This window comes from Lampris incognitus, chromosome 20, assembly GCF_029633865.1.
Source record: "Lampris incognitus isolate fLamInc1 chromosome 20, fLamInc1.hap2, whole genome shotgun sequence".
In the NCBI taxonomy this organism is placed as follows: Eukaryota; Metazoa; Chordata; class Actinopteri; order Lampriformes; family Lampridae; genus Lampris; species Lampris incognitus.
This window is the reverse complement of record NC_079230.1, coordinates 3,582,866-3,600,804: the sequence shown is the minus strand read 5'-3', so window position 1 is coordinate 3,600,804 and position 17,939 is coordinate 3,582,866. Positions and strand designations below refer to the sequence as shown.

General features: G+C 44.7%; 1 protein-coding gene across 1 annotated transcript in view; it reads right to left on the bottom strand.

The window, feature by feature from the left end:
* The window catches only part of LOC130130935 (zinc finger protein 700-like), a 28,498-nt gene continuing 10,559 nt past the window's right edge, over positions 1-17,939 (bottom strand). Inside the window, exons 4-6 of the mRNA XM_056300801.1 lie at positions 5,317-5,408; positions 2,096-2,910; positions 1-14 (exon numbers count right to left, since the gene is read on the bottom strand). Of these exons, the coding sequence (XP_056156776.1) occupies positions 1-14; positions 2,096-2,910; positions 5,317-5,408 (921 nt within the window). The remainder of the gene's footprint in view (positions 15-2,095; positions 2,911-5,316; positions 5,409-17,939) is intronic.

Genomic DNA, 17,939 nt, shown 5'->3' with positions numbered 1-17,939 from the left:
TCAGGAGACAGGATCTGGTATAACAAAGCCAAAAATACACTCACAAAGGAGATCAGAGTGGCAAAAAGGTGCTACTCTGAAAAGTTGAAAAACAGGTTTTCTGTCAACGACCCATCATCAGTCTGGAGCGGTCTGAAGGACATTATACCAACTAGAGGAGACCATCCCCCCACACTGCAGGGAACCATCAACTGGCTGACGACCTAAACGGGTTTTACTGCAGGTTTGATAAGCACACTTTCACTTGGAAAGTAACGGGGAGTACAGTAGAGAGGTGAAGAAGAGAGGGCAGGCAGGGTGGAGTGGGTGGAGAAGAGTGTCAGGAGTGATGTGTGACAGAAGGGTACCAGCAAGAGTTAAAGGGAAGGTTTACAAGATGGCAGTGGAGACCAGCTATGTTGTATGGCTTGGAGACGGTGGCACTTGACTTGACATTGATTGGAGCCAGGGCAGCACGGTGGCGCAGTGGTTAGCGCAGTCGCCTCACAGCAAGAAGGTCCCGGGTCCGAGCCCCGGGGTAGCCCGACCTTGGGGGTCGTCCTCTGTGTGGAGTTTGTATGTTCTCCCCCGTGTCTGCGAGGGTTTTCCCAGGTGCTCCGGTTTCCTCCCACAGTCCAAAGACATGTAGGTCAGGTGAATCGGCTGTACTAAATTACTCCTAGGTATGAACGTGTACGTGTGTGTGTGTGTGTGTGTGTGTGTGTGTGTGATGGCCTGGCAGCCTGTCCAGGGTGTCCCCCCGCCTGCCGCCCAGTGACTGTTGGGATAGGCTCCAGCATCCCTGTGACCCCGAGAGCAGGATAAGCAGTTCGGGTAATGGATGGATGATTGGAGCCACTGCTTCAGGACATGGAGCCTGCTGATGCTGAACTCTCTCCTGCCTGGTGAATCTTATGGTGGGCTTTGAGGCAGAGGCACATACTCCACATTGTTGGCAGCTGTATGGCATGTCTCCAGTGTGGCTCCTCATGTGAATGATTAGTAAGGTTTGGACGATACTGGATCTAATTCTGACTCGTTCGATACGGTCTTCATGGTTCAAGACGCTCCCCATTTCATGAAATCGTGAGTTATTAACACTAGAACGACCGGGATTTCACTCCTAGCTAAAACGACCATGGGCGGTCAAAATGACCGCCGGTTTTTAAACTCTATATTCTGTCAGGATAAATACCCAGTTGAGGTATTAATGCATTACATATGTTAGTATGTCTGTTAGGAAACGACTACAGCATTTTAACAACTTGAATACGTAGCGAATTCAGGAGGCAGCTGGGAATCCGCTGCAGCCGGGATGCGAACCTGGGTTGCTCGGACCACAGGCGACTGCGCTAACCCGTTGACTAACGGGTTGGACCCGTTAGTCGACGGGCTAGCGCATCTGTGATCATTACAATACTAGTTTTCAAACAATTTAAAATGGCCGCTGTCCCAACGCCTGTAAATACTGTAACGCCTCGGTGGTAGTCATGGTGCGTCTGAAACGGCGGCTGTACCCAGACATGTTGGAAAAATTACCAGAAAAACAAGATGGAAATCACATATTGCTAATCTAACAAATGTAACGAGGCCTATAAAACGTGAACGTTGCGAAGGAAATGACGTGAACAACACACATCATAAATAGTGACGTGACACACAAATAACATGCGGTCATGACTGCCCATGGTCGTTTTAGACAGACCTTATCATAACCTTTTCGTGCAGTTGATCTAAAACTAATTTGTATGGGAATATATGAAGTTTTAGGAGCATTCAGGGAGCGGCAGGTCTGTACCTTTTCTTCCACAAAGTGAGATCTGTGAATCGTCCCAACCCCTAATGATTAGCGGCCCCTTGTACACAAGGTCTTTGCCACATTCGCTGCAACGATACAGACTCCTCAGTGTGCATTCTCACGTGTGCGCTCATTTGTAAGTAATGCTTTGCAGCAAACATGGCGGGGGTACGTTTTATTTTGTGTGAATTTTCTCGTGCTGCTGCAATCCTCTAAGTTGGATGAAACGCTTCCCACAAACCTGACAGCTATGGCGCCTTTCCCCCCTGTGGAGCAGCATGTGGTGGGAAAATGACCTCAAGTTGCTGAGAGATTTACCGCACACACTGCAGCTGAAAGACTTGCTGCCCATGTGGATCCTGCGGTGAGATTCGACCTCTCTCTTTAAAACAAATGCTCTATGGCAAACATCACATTTGTGGGGTTTATTCATCACGTGGAGCCTCTCATGACACTTGAAAGACGACTTCAGAGTAAATTCCTTGCAGCAAACGCCACATTTATATGGTTTAATCCCTTCGTGAGCTGCTACGTGGCTTCTGAATGGAATAATGCTGAGGTACAACTTCCCACAAATGTGACAACTGTGAGTTTTCTGGTGACTCTGAAGATGATCCTCCAAAGCCTTCGCAGATTCTGCAGGTTCTCCACACGCCCCGCAAAGATGTCCAGGATCTTCCAGGTGACTCCAGGCGTGTTTGATCAAAATGGTTTCTGACCCATGCAGAGTTCCGCAGACTCTGCAAGCCTGAGTAGGGTTATTTTTCTTAACAGACTCCTCTTGAGACATTTCTACTGATTTCCTTCTCTTGACAACTTGCCCACGATGCTTGATACGACGTTTCCTTGTTGTTTTGGGTGACCACAATTCATAATCGTTCTCCTTCAAGTCCTCATCACTCTCATTCGGTTTCCAGTCGTCATCTCCTTTGTCACCTGGCTCATCACTGTCATCCTGTCTCTGATCTTCTCCACCATTCTGTTCACTGTCGGCTGGATCTGGCACTCCATCTATGTTATCATCTTCTTCTTCGTAGTTTATCTGTTGTTGTTGTTGTTGTGGTTGTACAGCGTTTCTGTCTTGGAGGTCTCTGCTGGGGCTTTCTTCATTCTTAAACTGGTTGGTCACTGACCTGAGAGGACAAATAAAGAATGTCATGATTCTGATTCTGTTCTTCTTTGTATTTGCATCAGGGTGGAGAATGAACATTAATGTTTTTAAACTAAGCAAGATAAATCCTGACTTTTGAAATCTTAAATGATTGCCCTATTTGTCTCAATGCATGCTTGATAATCCAGGTAAGGAAATTCCAGAAAGTTGAGTCAGTTCATCTGGACAAAGTTTAGTGGGAGAAAGGTTTCATCACTCATCTTAGTGATAAGACAGCTGCTAATAGAGAAGAGCTACCTTGTCAGGCGAGGACTCCGTGGTTTACACCCATCTACAGGCCAGTGGCCACTCTTTCAACAATGAGGATGTGCACGTCTTTAGTAATAGACTCATTCTGCCGAAAAGCACCAGAGTGCCACAGGAGGTCATTCCTGCCTGTGGCCATCAAACTTTACAACTCCTCCCTCAGACTCAGACTGTCAGACACTCTTGAGTTAACGGTCATTGGACTGGCCCTGTCAAGTTTTGTTTGTGTTGCTTGTTGTGTGCTGCGGTAGTGCAGTATAGATAAGGTGTTATGTGCACCATGCTTGTTGATATATGTTGTTCTTATTTCTATTTCTTATTTATCTTTTATTTCTATTTGTTTCTGCTTCTATTTTCTTATCTTGTATCTTGTTGGTTTTTAGTTATTAGAGCGCGAGTGTCTGTAAAGAACTCAATTTCCCCTCGGGGATGAATCAAGTATTCTGATTCTGATTCATCCTTGATAGGGAGGAACGCTGGTTTGAACAGGGAGTCAAAGAGGCCATCTATGTGAAGAGGGAACGACCATCCCTGAACCGAGGGGGGGGGGGGGCCTAAGGGCACATCTGTCAAGTCAAGCCATTTTTATTTGTATAGCCCAATATCACAAATTACAAATTTGCCTCAAGGGACTTTACAGCAACACAACATCCTGTCCTCAGACCCTCACATCGGATAAGGAACAACTCCCTCTGTTGCCATCTTACAATGCCGCTATCGCAACTATTGCCCAATCCTCTATGAAAATACATGTGGCCATTTTAACTCTAAATGTCATGCGTATGAAACTGATCGCTGGTTTTGGTTGTGACACAACTGTGCTGTTTATGAGGTTGGGGATACCTGCAGTCAGCTGACACAGACAAAGTCACTTAGATGATTGATGTAACGTTTCTCCCACTAAACGTGGTGTCCAAAGGTGTCTCCAGGTAGCGTGGCGGTCTACTCCGTTGCCTACCAACACGGGCGACTCCACATGTATGGGAGGAGGCATGTGGTAGTCTGCAGCCCTCCCCGGATCGGCAGAAGGGGTGGAGCAGAGACCGGGATGGCTTGGAAGAGTGGGGTAATTGGCCAAGTACAATTGGGGAGAAAAAGGGGGAATAAAGCCAAAAAACGAACTGATTCTACTTTCTGGGGTTTGCCCTATCTGACTAAATAAAGTGTCCAAGTTTCTCAACAATAAAGTAGTCAGTGAAGTTTTCGTATGACTCTAAATCATGTCCGATAACATTTGAATGACGTCTGTTTTCAAAAAAGTGGACCTTTCATTTAACCCACCCATCACCATCAGTTTTTTCAGAAAAGTATTTGCCTATCTGAAAGTTTTAAGTTCCGTCAACCCTCCTTCCCTGCAGACAGGATCTTTTCCTTTTCCTCGCCAAACTTTTATTTTGTGCTAACTTCTGAAAAAAAAATGTACACGGGATTCAGATTTTCATCACAACTACAGACCTCTAAATGATGGTTTTTAGCAAAATACTTTAAGAAGCTGGTCTGTGCTGAAGTTATTTGAAATCCAACCTAAGAAAAAGAGCTTATTAACAACAGCAAACTCCACCTCCCACCTGAACAGTAATAACCAATTAGTGGGGATGATTCTCCAATCTTAATCGGGACAGCTAACCCCCCCCCTTTTCCCCCAGTTGTACTTGGCCAATCACCCCACTCTCCCGAGCCGTCCCGGTCTCTGCTCCACCCCCTCTGCTGATCCGGGGAGGGCTGCAGACTACCACATGCCTCCTCCCATACATGTGGAGTCGCCAGTCGCTTCTTTTCACCTGACATTGAGGAGTTTCACCAGGGGGACGTAGCACGTGGGAGGATCACGCTATTCCCCCCAGTTCCCCCTGCCCCCCGAACAGGCGCCCCGACCAACCAGAGGAGGCGCTAGTTCAGCGACCAGGACACGTACCCACATCCGGCTTCCCACCCGCCCACAGACACGGCCAATTGTGTCTGTAGGGACGGCTGACCAAGGCAACACGGGGATTTGAACCGGCGATCCTCGTGTTGGTAGGCAACGGAATAGACCACCATGCCACTCGGATGCCCATCTGAATAATTTCTAAGATAAAAAGTAAGATTCATTGATTGAAACGCCATTCCCTCTTTTCATTACCTTGCATGTAAACTGGGTGTGGCAGAAGCAGGGGTGGTGTCAAAGCTATAGTTGCTGTTTAGCTGTAAATGATGAGGATCTTCCTCTCCTGCCTAGAAAAGAATTGGAAAAACAATCTTAAATGAAATTTCTGTGTGAGAAAAGTGACTCCTACTCTTTCAAATGATGAATAGCATAACATTAGAGCAAAGGATGGTACTTTTCAAGGATTATAGATAGCTGAAGTTGTCAGTTATTATCATTTGGCGTTATCAAATGTTTATTATAGCAATTTGAACCAAAAACCCAGCCACCGAGGATGCAGCCAGTGCATTCTTAGTGCCCCGACCGCACCCGGATAAATGGGGAGGGTCACATCAGGAAGGGCATCCAGCGTTAAAATCTGCCAAATCAAATATGCGGATCATGAATCAGACTTCCATACCAGATCAGTCGAGGCCCGGGTTACCAATGACCACCACCGGTACTGTTGGCCAGCAGGGTGCCAATGAAAACTGTGCTACTGTTGGGTGAAGGAGAAGGAGAGGGAGAAGGCATGTCCAGAGGCAGCGGGAGAGGAGGAAGGGTAGGAGTGTGGAGGTGAGAGTCAGAACTTTGAATGTTGGCACTATGACTGGTAAAGGGAGAGAGCTGGCTGACATGATGGAGAGAAGAAAGGTAGGCGTACTGTGTGTGCAAGAGACCAGGTGGAAGGGGAGTAAGGCCAGGAGTATCGGAGGTGGGTTCAAACTCTTCTACCATGGTGCGAATGGGAGGAGTAATGGGGTAGGGGTAATTCTGAAGGAAGAGTATGTCAAGAGCGTGCTGGAGGTGAAGAGAGTGTCAGAGTGATGAGTAGGAAGCTGGAAATCGCAGGTATGTTTTCCATTTTGATGAATGTTATCAGCGCATAAGCCCCGCAAGGTGGGTGTGAGATGGAAGAGAAAGAAGAATTCTGGAGTGAGTTGGACGACGTGGTGGAGAGGGAACCCAAGGAGGAGAGAGTGGTGATTGGAGCGAACTTCAATGGACATGTTGGTGAAGGGAACAGAGGTGATGAGGAGGTGATGGGTAGCGATGGTGTCAAGGAGAGGAATGTGGAAGGACAGATGGTGGTGGATTTTGTGAAAAGGATGGAAATGGCTGTGGTGAATACATATTTCAAGAAGAGGGAGGAACACAGGGTGACGTACAAGAGTGGAGGAGAGTGCACACAGGTGGACTATATCTTATGTAGGAGGCGCAATCTGAAAGGGATTGGAGACTGCAAGGTGGTGACAGGGGAGAACATAGCTAGGCAGCATCGGATGGTGGTCTGGAGGATGACTTTGGAGACCAAGAAGAGGAAGAGAGTGACGGCAGAATAAAGGATCCAATGGTGGAAGTTGAAGAAGGAAGACGGCCTGTGGAGTTCAGGGAGGAGTTAAGACAGGCAGTGGGTGGTAGTGAAGAGTTGCCAGATGGCTGGACAACCACTGCAGAAATACACAGCAAAATCGAAAGCGTTAGATTTTCAGTGTTACGGGTTGAGAGTAAAAATACTCATGTTCAGTGTAATTCAACTACAAGAGTTGTTCTTCAAAAAGAGTTGGTGTTGATACAGGGAGTCAAATGTCATTCTGCGAACAACTCTACAGTGCTGATTTCACAAGACAGCTAGTGTTACTCCAGAAGTTAAAGCTGTTCGCGTTTGTCTGAAAGAGGCGGGACACTAGCCAGACACTCTCTTTTCTTGGGACTGGACATGATCAGACATCACTCAAACTGTGACTAGGAACATTCATGTCTAAGTAGATCGAAGCAGATATGTCTATTTAATTAAAGATTCTACCCAGTAGTGTATTTCTGCAGGTAGCTAAAGTTAACTGCCCTTGTTGGTTACATTAGCCAACCAGCTCACCATGCTTAGCTAACAAAGCAGTATAAACCTAATATATGTGTAGCTAAGTGAGATGAATACAGTTATAATTTTCACGTGGCTCATGGCTAACGAAGCTAAATCAGAATGAGCACAACACAGTTATTTTCAGAGCGACGACTCGTTAGCTGCATGTTTGCACCTTCATGCTGTACTCATTCATCACCAGCCGCTTCTCCGGGGTCGGGTGGCGGTGGCAGCAAGCTAAGGAGGGCACTCCAGACGTCCCTCTCCCCAGCAACGCCCTCCAGCTCCTCCTGGGGGATCCCAAGGAGTTCCCAGGCCAGACTGGACATGTAGTCCCTCCAGCGAGTTCTGGGTCTACCCCGGGGTCTCCTCCCAGTTGGCCATGCCCGGTAAACCTCCAAAGGAAGGTGCCCAGGAGGCATCCTGATCAGGGGCCCTAACCACCTCAACTGGCTCTTTCCATACTGTATTAGGATGGGTAAATATACGTATATTGATGTCTCTGTTGTACAGCAATATCTATTAATATGCATATTTATGCGTGATATAGGTTTGCACATTTGTAATTCCAGTGTCGCAGGAATGCAGTAGAGATGTAAACAGATGAAGCACGTTTTCTGTTAAGGTTTCAAGACTTTAAAGCTAGCTAGAGCAATACATCACAGGTGCACGTGTTCTTAACTGTATACTGTATTTGGGTGGGTAAATATGTATTTTTTGTCATTATTGTACGGGAATATTGTTCATACATTGTGCGGTATGCATTTTCTAATATTGGTTAGACACTTTTACATAAAGGGAAACGTGAAGTTACTTAAAAACACATGGAAAGTCTTTATAGCACATTGTGTTGGTCAAGGTGAGATTTGGTGAAAGTCAGAAGTATGTTCAAGTGGCAGAGACCGAAGGAGGCTATGAAGACTACAATACATTTCTTCAGAAAGGTTGGTGTTACTTTTTTCACACGGCCCGATTGTTGCAGTAAACTAATTAGCTGCTACGATGTCAGTTCATGTTATAATGTGATTTTAATATGGTTATATTGCCCCCAATCCGGTTGTGTTATTATGTTGACCAATTGTAGTCATGTCTTGTGAGCAAGTCAGAATGCACAGTTGGTATATTATCTAAAATGTAGAAAAAGAGAAACTGCACACAGCTCAGAATGCTGCCGCTGAAGAAAACAAAGTGTCAATAACAGAAGCATACAAAGGACCACTTTTCTGAATGTAATATTCTGTCAGCCATAGAAACGTTAGGTCTTCCACTACAGACGGAGCTGCGCTTGACAGATGAGTCAGGGACAGAGGTGGATGCAGATGTGTTTGAGGAGCTTGTACAAGCAGGGGACCTTACCATCCATGTGTCCACAGAAGAGTGTACAGGTAAGACTTCGCCTTGTCAGGGACACATGAGGATCATCAACCAGAAGTACTGTGATGCTGACAAGTATAGTGGAGGGGTGAAGGGGTGGTAGTTTCTCTGTCAGTGGGGGCGAACCTGTTGTGCCTTTCTGTGATGGACAGTTTGGCTGACAAGTCATGAAAGTTGTTAGGGGGCCTTGAGCAGTAATATTTTTTCAGCTGTGTGTGTGTTTCTTTTAAGTGTGTTGCAGTTGTGCTTCATCAAGATGTATTGTACGTTTCAGTGGAGTCGCATGTGTCAGACACGTCATCCTCTGTGCCGTCTGATTCCTCTGATGCAACAGTGGTTCTTGAGACGAACCGTGGAGTGAAAAGAAGCCACGCTGATCGGGAATCAGCAAAAGCAGTATATATAGCTACCTCAATTTCTTTAATGAATTAAATTAGTCATTAATCCTCAAACACACAGATATTGTGCAGATGAACTGTGGCCTCGCTGCAGGAAAGGCTAACACGATGACTCATCTTCTGACTCTTCTTCATCTTTAGATGGTGAGAGAGGTTCTCCAGTCTAAGCCAGGGGGAGAAAAAGTCTTGTGTGAATATGACAAGATGAAGACACTGATGGATGGTGCACGGCGACAGATGGTAAAGCTACTGGTGGCGGACATGACCGAAGTTCATGGGTAAGCATTTCATGTCCCCCTGGTGCTCATCCTCTCTCTACAAATGATGTGTGTCCATTTTGAAAACAACTGAGGAATAAGGTGCTTGTCACAGAGCCTTGTTCTATATTTAAAAGCTATTTCATTATTGTGGTCTCCTATTGCAGTAATATAATAAAAGGGGCTTTTATATGGAAACAGATTTGTGTTAGTCTAATAAGACAAAATGTAATTAAATATCTAACAAAAATAAGAATTTGAGAGAGAATAAAACTCGTTATCATCATCATCAGTTCTGTAACCCATGGAGGTGGTAGGAGCACAGCTGATGCCTCAACAGGTTGAGCCATCATTGTGTGTCAGTAGGGGGAGTACCTGGTGGTCCCTATCTCCTCTCCAGGTATGGATGGCTGTTGGTTCACAGAGGAACTCATCCGCCCTTTGACAAGTTTTGTTTTTAGTCCTGCTGGGTGTCCACACACCCTCCTCACAACAACCCAAGGGCTGAAGTGGGGGTGCCGGTTTAGCCGCCGCCGAACTGACGGTTGCAGGTTAACGTCGTACACAGGACCAAATAAAACTGGAAAAAAAGTCATCTCTAAAGTAAAACTTATTAACTTACAAAAGTTCATTAGCCAATGGGGCACACCCCTAAAAAAAACCTGCATGTGAGAGGTGTGTGTGCGAGGGTGTGAATAGCTGGCAGTGTAATCGCAAAACTGACAGGGGCAAAAGTATGACCAGTGAGTGAGTAGCAGAGGGAACTGTATACAGAAGGACATGGTATCAAAAAAGTAAAGGACCAGTATTTTACACGATTACATGAATTATGGGCGCCCGGGTGGCGTAGTGGTCTATTCTGTTGCCTACCAACATGGGGATCTTCGAAGATCCCCATGTTGGTCGGGCGACCCTAGACACAATTGGCCGTGTCTGTGGGTGGGTAGCCAGATGTGGGTATGTGTCCTGGTCACTGCACTAGCGCCTCCTCTGGTCAGTTGGGGCGCCTGTTTGGGGTGAGGGGGGGAATAGCGTGATTCTCCTACGCACTACGTCCCCCTGGTGAACCTCCCCACTGTCAGGTGAAAAGAAGCGGCTGGTGACTCCACATGTATGGGAGGAGGCATGTGGTAGTCTGCAGCCCTCCCCGGATCAGCAGAGGGGGTGGAGCAGAGACCGGGACGGCTCACAAGAGTGGGGTAATTGGCCGGATACAATTGGGGAGAAAAAGGGGGGAAATCCAACAAAAAAAAAGATTACACATTATTTGTTTGCATTAGTAAGGTTTACTTTTGAGATGACCATTTTTTTTGGTTTAGTGAGTTTTATTCTCTCTCAAATTCTTATTGTAGTTTGACATCTAAGGAGTGTTGTTTAATTATAATGGCACCAAACGGATTCCATACTTTTATAATATTTTACAGCTTGAAAAATAATATGTTTTCTACTTTTAAAGGAGGATCCCACCAACCGATGTGCGGACAAAATATGCTCTTGGCATCATCACTCTATTTCCCAACCTCAGAGATCCTTACTCAAAAAATGGATATGTACGTTTGCACATGAATGGTTATATTACAGTTTATGAAGGGAGGTTATTCTGAAGTTGCCCTGTAATGCTGTGACCCCTCAGTTCTGTTTAGTGTTGTTCTTTTTGGATTGTACAGGAGCACTACTATGATGCAGACAGTGGATCTGGCTATTTGGCCTGGAGGATAAAGACAGTCCAGCGCAGCACTGCAGTTCAGTCCCGGAGATGCTCAACCAGCACTGCCTATCGAGACGGTCCAAAGAGCAAGAGGGATTTTCTCCTAACTGACAAGCGACTGTTTGGCGAGGAATGCTGCGAGGCAGCGTCCTTATTGAAGCATACAACTGATGCATCGGTTGGCAAAGAGAAGACCAGGGCAACATTTCAACACCGTCAGACACTGCTTCAAGTCCAGCAAAACTCGTCAACAGTCCTGGATGTGTTCCCACGTTTCCTCAATACCCCTGGCTTGGTAGGAAAGACATACCGTTGTTTGATTAACTTATTTTTAAAAAGAAAAATGATTACTCAAAGTATACACTTTCAGTTACGCAAGCGTGAAAATACTGGAATTTCATTTGTGGATGGTCTTATCTGTCTGTGAGGGGTTGCAAGGACTCAAGGTGTTTCTTCTGTAGATTGACCAAGACTTCACCATGAAGTTTGGGGAGGAGGTTTCTGGCAGACTTTTGGCAAAATGGCCCACTTACTTCAAACCTAGGATCCTGGCAGAGTGCAAGAACCTGATTTCTAATGAGTATGTTGAAGAGCTCTTGTCTGTGCATCAAAACTCAGATGAGTCTGGTAAGCATGGCTCATGAGCTCTTTAAAACATGTCGTTACTAACCTGATCCTGAAAGCTTCAAATCTTGTCTGTGGCATAATCTGGATTTATTTAAGGTTACTTTCAGATGTAAATCTTTCTGGCAATCTTATACTTTCTTCCGCTTTTCCCCTAGGCTGGGACAGTGAGCTGTCAAGCATTCTACTGTTAGTTCACCTACTTCCCCCTACCGCAAAAGGACACAAGAAGAGTCCTAGAATTAGTGCATATCAAGCTGTCAGACATGTTGTGAGATATCTGAGGGTATGCCATGTTTTCATGTGCTTTTATGTAGTTCTTCTGACAATGGCACTTCTTGTAGTGGGGGCACATTTGTTTTTAGTAGTGCAGTCAGCCATTAAAATGTTTCCTCACGGTTCCTCTCTGTTTTTGTTGCAGACTGAAGCCAGTGTTGAGACCTTCCTTGGGAGTTTGGAACCAGGACAGCCCTTCCTCCTGTGTGTCGGTGAACAGAAGAACAACATCCAAAGGTTCTATGTCATTGTTGACCGCAAGGCCATCCCTTGCAAGGCGCAGACATCCCTGGCAGCTTTTGATGAACTCTTCAAGGCACACTTCATCTTCAGTGTTGACTACCATGAATCCCTCAACAGCTTCTATACATTCATCCAAACCACTGTGTTCAACATTGATGTGGGAAGTGCCAAGGAAAGTCCCCGTGTGAAGGAGCTCAGAGCAAGACTGTTGAACACAGACATTTGAGGTGATACACATCCTTGGATGCAAATATGTTGATTTGTTTTCTCACCACAGAAGTTCTGCATTGCTTTGTCAGCGTTTGAGATGTCACCATGGTTTATATCCAGGAAAGACATTAGGTTTGAAATGTGGACAGCCGGGATGTTCTTATTCAGCGTTCAAAAAACACCTTATTGGTTTGCACCAGGACGACACTGTTTCAACAAATACTATCGACAATATGGACACTCAAATGGAAGACAATGAGCCTTCAAATTCTCAGGCGGTCTGTACAGACACTCCAGTAACCACCCAGGTCTCTGTTGACGAGCATCATTTGTTAAACATGTGTGGTTCTGTTGTAGCACGGTTCCAAGCATCAGGTGTTGCTGAGAGCACTGTCCAAGCAGTGGTAGGGTCAGTGGAAGAGCTGGTAGATGATATTCACAGGCAAGCGAGAGACGCAGTTCTCAACCGTACTTCTTCAGAGATTCAAGGCACAGACTTTGAAAAGAAGGTGGAAAGTTGTTTTGAACAACTGGAAAATCCTTTCTCAGTCTTAAGTACAGGAGCCAAACGACAAGCTCTTTGAGGAAAAGTGGGAAACAGTTGAGCCTGTTGAGTATGTTCTTGGGGTGTGATTTGATGTACGTAGAGATCGAACAACCGGAGTTTACAATCAGATCCCTGTACCAGATAAATGTGTGTATGTACCCATCTTGGGAACCCTGAAGTCTATGTTCAAGATCAGTGAATTATGTTAAAGTTCCCAGCAGGCCGATCAACAGGAAGAAGGTATTTTTAAAAATATATGTGATGGTTCAATACTTCAAAAAAAAAAAGATTACTCAAGAATGAAAAAAGAAAAATGAATGAAACACCATCTGTGTGTTCTTTTTTAACACTAAATAGAGTTGCTGCCATATTAACACTATAGAGGATGCAAAATTTAACTCGTGCAGAGTTGATTTGTGTTTCAAAAACACTGTTGGGAGTCAAATTTATAATCCCCAATTCTACTTCCACACGGTACAATATTACTACTAAAGTATACTATATTCCTACAGTACATTACTATTACAATATTATTACAAAGAAGAAAAAAAACATCAGTACAAAAAAGTTTGTAGTTCAAGTGAAACTGTATTTCCAAGCACACCACATGTAACACAGCATTGGCTTTAAAATGACATGACGTCCTAACAACTGACAGCCGGTCCTCAACAGCACGGGTCACAATATGGCGATGTGGCACAATGTGTTTCTTCATCCATCTCATGAGAAAGCTGTTTATCATAGGGTCTGTAGTGAGTCAACTCATCAGTAGAAATAACACAAAACCAATCACTTCTCTCCTCGACACAGTAGGCACTTAAGCGCTCATCAGAATAAAGAGTGTCAACTCTGCAATGGACCCATCGCTAAGCCCCCCCCCCCCCACCCTTAGTTACTGTTGCTAACTTGGACAAGCTACCCAGGCTGACTAGAGTTACAATGGCAGCTCTTGGGGTCAAAACTATATCCCAAGAGGCTATCCATACCTTATGGAGACAGAAGGACCCGATTTTGTCTAGAAGCCATCAAAAAGGACTTCACTATGCCATGGAGGGATATGCACAACATCTACAACTAGATATGGTGGGTGACAAGCTTAAATTGGAGGCGAGAGTTCACAGAACACAATGCAAGAGGGAAAAGCCTCATCTCACGGTCATCACGACTGCAGATAACATCATCCAGGACCAGCATTGTTTGTGCACCACAGGGTAAGATAAATTAATTTACCTTCAATTAACCAACGTTAATCCTGGAGAGGCGCTGAGATGTACGTGCATTAGTTTATTAACTAGCTAGCATTACCCTGTACCTGCGGGAACAAATGTAGACATCCTTGTTTATCTTCGTTACGTTGAGTTGACCGTGTGGTCTGCCACACGGCTTAATCCGACACAGACATTTGGCTGTCTTGTTCTGGTTTGGGAAATGGGATAAAATATACCCCACTGCCCATCCTCTCAGGATACCTCGCATCAGTGTTGCATGTACCCCATGCACATTGTTTGACCATTTTTGTTCAACTTATATCCATAAAACATCACAAAAACCACAACTCCTGATGCAACTCTGGTGCTGCTTAATGGAGTCGTTAGCTCTAGATCAGTGTTTCTCAACCCGGTCCTCAAGGAACCCCTATCCTGCAGATTTTCTTTGCAACCCTGAATAGGTACCTGTCTGTAGTTATTCAACCAATCAGCAATGAAATGTGTCAGATGTTGCACACCTTGCATAATTAAGTGCTGTGAGATGATTGGTTGAGTAAGTACAAGCAGGGCTACCTATGCAGGGTTACAATGAAAATCTGCAGGATAGGGGTTCCTTGAGGACTGGGTTGGGAAAGGCTGCTCTAGCTGTCCGAGTGAGCTCCCGCCTGCATCTGGTACTACACTGCCATTGGCTTGTCTGCGTTCGAGGGGCGGGACTGAGCGATAGGTCCATTTATGATACTGTTGATCTTTCCAGAAACAGGAATTTCCATATTTGTTCTAACACAAACAAACATGCCAACTTGATACTCAGTTCCATAGTTCTTCACCCAATTAGTAGTCGACACATCCGAGTATGCGTTCACATTAAACACTGCACTTAAAGTCCCACCACCCTGCACGCTATCAATCATTTCCTTCCTCACTGGACCAAACTCAAACCTCTGAAAGTTAAAATTCTCCCAGTGCTAGGCTAGCTGTCTCCGGTCTTGTTTTACCAACGCTCTTATGATATTTTTGAAATTCTTAACAGATCTTTTTAAAAAATTATGTTTGGCTTCAAACTTCATGCACCATACATGAAGGAGTGGGCCTATTTTACAAATACACCTTGGATAATGTATCATAAGTCTTCTCTCGGGGAACAAAGATCTGAACAAGTTGTGGTGATCAGATAATACGTCATACCGTCAGTAACAACTGGTGAAAAAACTATATTCACTATCTGAATCAAGAGGAGGAGCAGGTTCCAATAACTGTTATTTCTTTCAACTACATCACCAAAAATAAGGGGAGTGTTTCGCACAAGACACCATGACTGAATAGCATTCAACCCAAGATCTTTGCTACCCTCACCCATTTTCAACCCACTTGGCCCGTTTCTTCTCCCAACAGAACCATAGTTGAAACTTTGAACCCTCTGTGACCATTCCACAGATAGAGGTTTCTCATTAACAAGGTGTTGAAAGACAGTTTCAGTTCATACTGCACCACACCTTCAAGCAAGTCGTGCATGATGTCAACTGCGTAGTTATCCGAGGTGTGAAAAAAAAAGTCATGTATGGAGCGAGCACGTCTTCTTGACACCAAATGTTGATGCCAACATAGGATTTTCCTGTGGCGCTGCACAATGTTCTGTATGGATTTCTTCTGTACGAAAAATCAAGCCAGGGTGACCTTCAGTGAAGACAGACTGAAACTCTTCCTTAGTGGTTAAACAAAACCTACAAGATGATGCAGCGAAGGGCTCAACATAACCAAACAGCCCGTGTAAACCTAGGATGTCACACTTGAATAACAGACCCTAGCAATGGTGAGTCAGAGAAAGGCACTTCTACTCCTTCATTTTCTAGTTTTTTAACATCATTAAGGGGAGGCTTTAGTATTTCGTCACATCCATACTTTTTCAGGTCTTGTGAGTGAAAGAGTGCCACAACATGAACATTCCATCAACACAGAATTGCATTTTGAGGGTACGTTCCCCAATATAAAGTAAATACAACCAACTTCGTATACCTCCTTCTTTGACCCTAAGGGGTTTACGGTCTCAAAATTATCATAATACAGCTGAATCTGTTAAAAAAAAATCATTTTTTTAAAGTATGAACCATCACATACATCTTTAACAATACCTTCTTCCTGTTGATCGGCCTGCAGGAAACTTTCACATAATTCACTGCTCTTGAAGATAGACTTCATGGTTCCCAAGATGGGTACATACACACATTTATCTGGTACAGGGATCTGATTGTAAACTTCGGTTGTTCGATCTCTACGTACATCAAATCACACCCCAAGAACATACTCAACAGGCTCAACTGTTTCCCACTTTTCCTCAAAGAGCTTGTCGTTTGGCTCCTGTACTTAAGACTGAGAAAAGATTTTCTAGTTGTTCAAAACAACTTTCCACCTTCTTTTCAAAGTCTGTGCCTTGAATCTCTGAAGAAGTACGGTTGAGAACTGCGTCTCTCGCTTGCCTGTGAATATCATCTACCAGCTCTTCCACTGACCCTACCACTGCTTGGACAGTGCTCTCAGCAACACCTGATGCTTGGAACCGTGCTACAACAGAACCACACATGTTTAACAAATGATGCTCGTCAACAGAGACCTGGATGGTTACTGGAGTGTCTGTACAGACCGCCTGAGAATTTGAAGGCTCATTGTCTTCCATTTGAGTGTCCATATTGTCGATAGTATTTGTTGAAACAGTGTCGTCCTGGTGCAAACAAATAAGGTGTTTTTTGAACGCTGAATAAGAACATCCCGGCTGTCCACATTTCAAACCTAATGTCTTTCCTGGATATAAACCATGGTGACATCTCAAACGCTGACAAAGCAATGCAGAACTTCTGTGGTGAGAAAACAAATCAACATATTTGCATCCAAGGATGTGTATCACCTCAAATGTCTGTGTTCAACAGTCTTGCTCTGAGCTCCTTCACACGGGGACTTTCCTTGGCACTTCCCACATCAATGTTGAACACAGTGGTTTGGATGAATGTATAGAAGCTGTTGAGGGATTCATGGTAGTCAACACTGAAGATGAAGTGTGCCTTGAAGAGTTCATCAAAAGCTGCCAGGGATGTCTGCGCCTTGCAAGGGATGGCCTTGCGGTCAACAATGACATAGAACCTTTGGATGTTGTTCTTCTGTTCACCGACACACAGGAGGAAGGGCTGTCCTGGTTCCAAACTCCCAAGGAAGGTCTCAACACTGGCTTCAGTCTGCAACAAAAACAGAGAGGAACCGTGAGGAAACATTTTAATGGCTGACTGCACTACTAAAAACAAATGTGCCCCCACTACAAGAAGTGCCATTGTCAGAAGAACTACATAAAAGCACATGAAAACATGGCATACCCTCAGATATCTCACAACATGTCTGACAGCTTGATATGCACTAATTCTAGGACTCTTCTTGTGTCCTTTTGCGGTAGGGGGAAGTAGGTGAACTAACAGTAGAATGCTTGACAGCTCACTGTCCCAGCCTAGGGGAAAAGCGGAAGAAAGTATAAGATTGCCAGAAAGATTTACATCTGAAAGTAACCTTAAATAAATCCAGATTATGCCACAGACAAGATTTGAAGCTTTCAGGATCAGGTTAGTAACGAAATGTTTTAAAGAGCTCATGAGCCATGCTTACCAGACTCATCTGAGTTTTGATGCACAGACAAGAGCTCTTCAACATACTCATTAGAAATCAGGTTCTTGCACTCTGCCAGGATCCTAGGTTTGAAGTAAGTGGGCCATTTTGCCAAAAGTCTGCCAGAAACCTCCTCCCCAAACTTCATGGTGAAGTCTTGGTCAATCTACAGGAGAAACACCTTGAGTCCTTGCAACCCCTCACAGACAGATAAGACCATCCACAAATGAAATTCCAGTATTTTCACGCTTGCGTAACTGAAAGTGTAT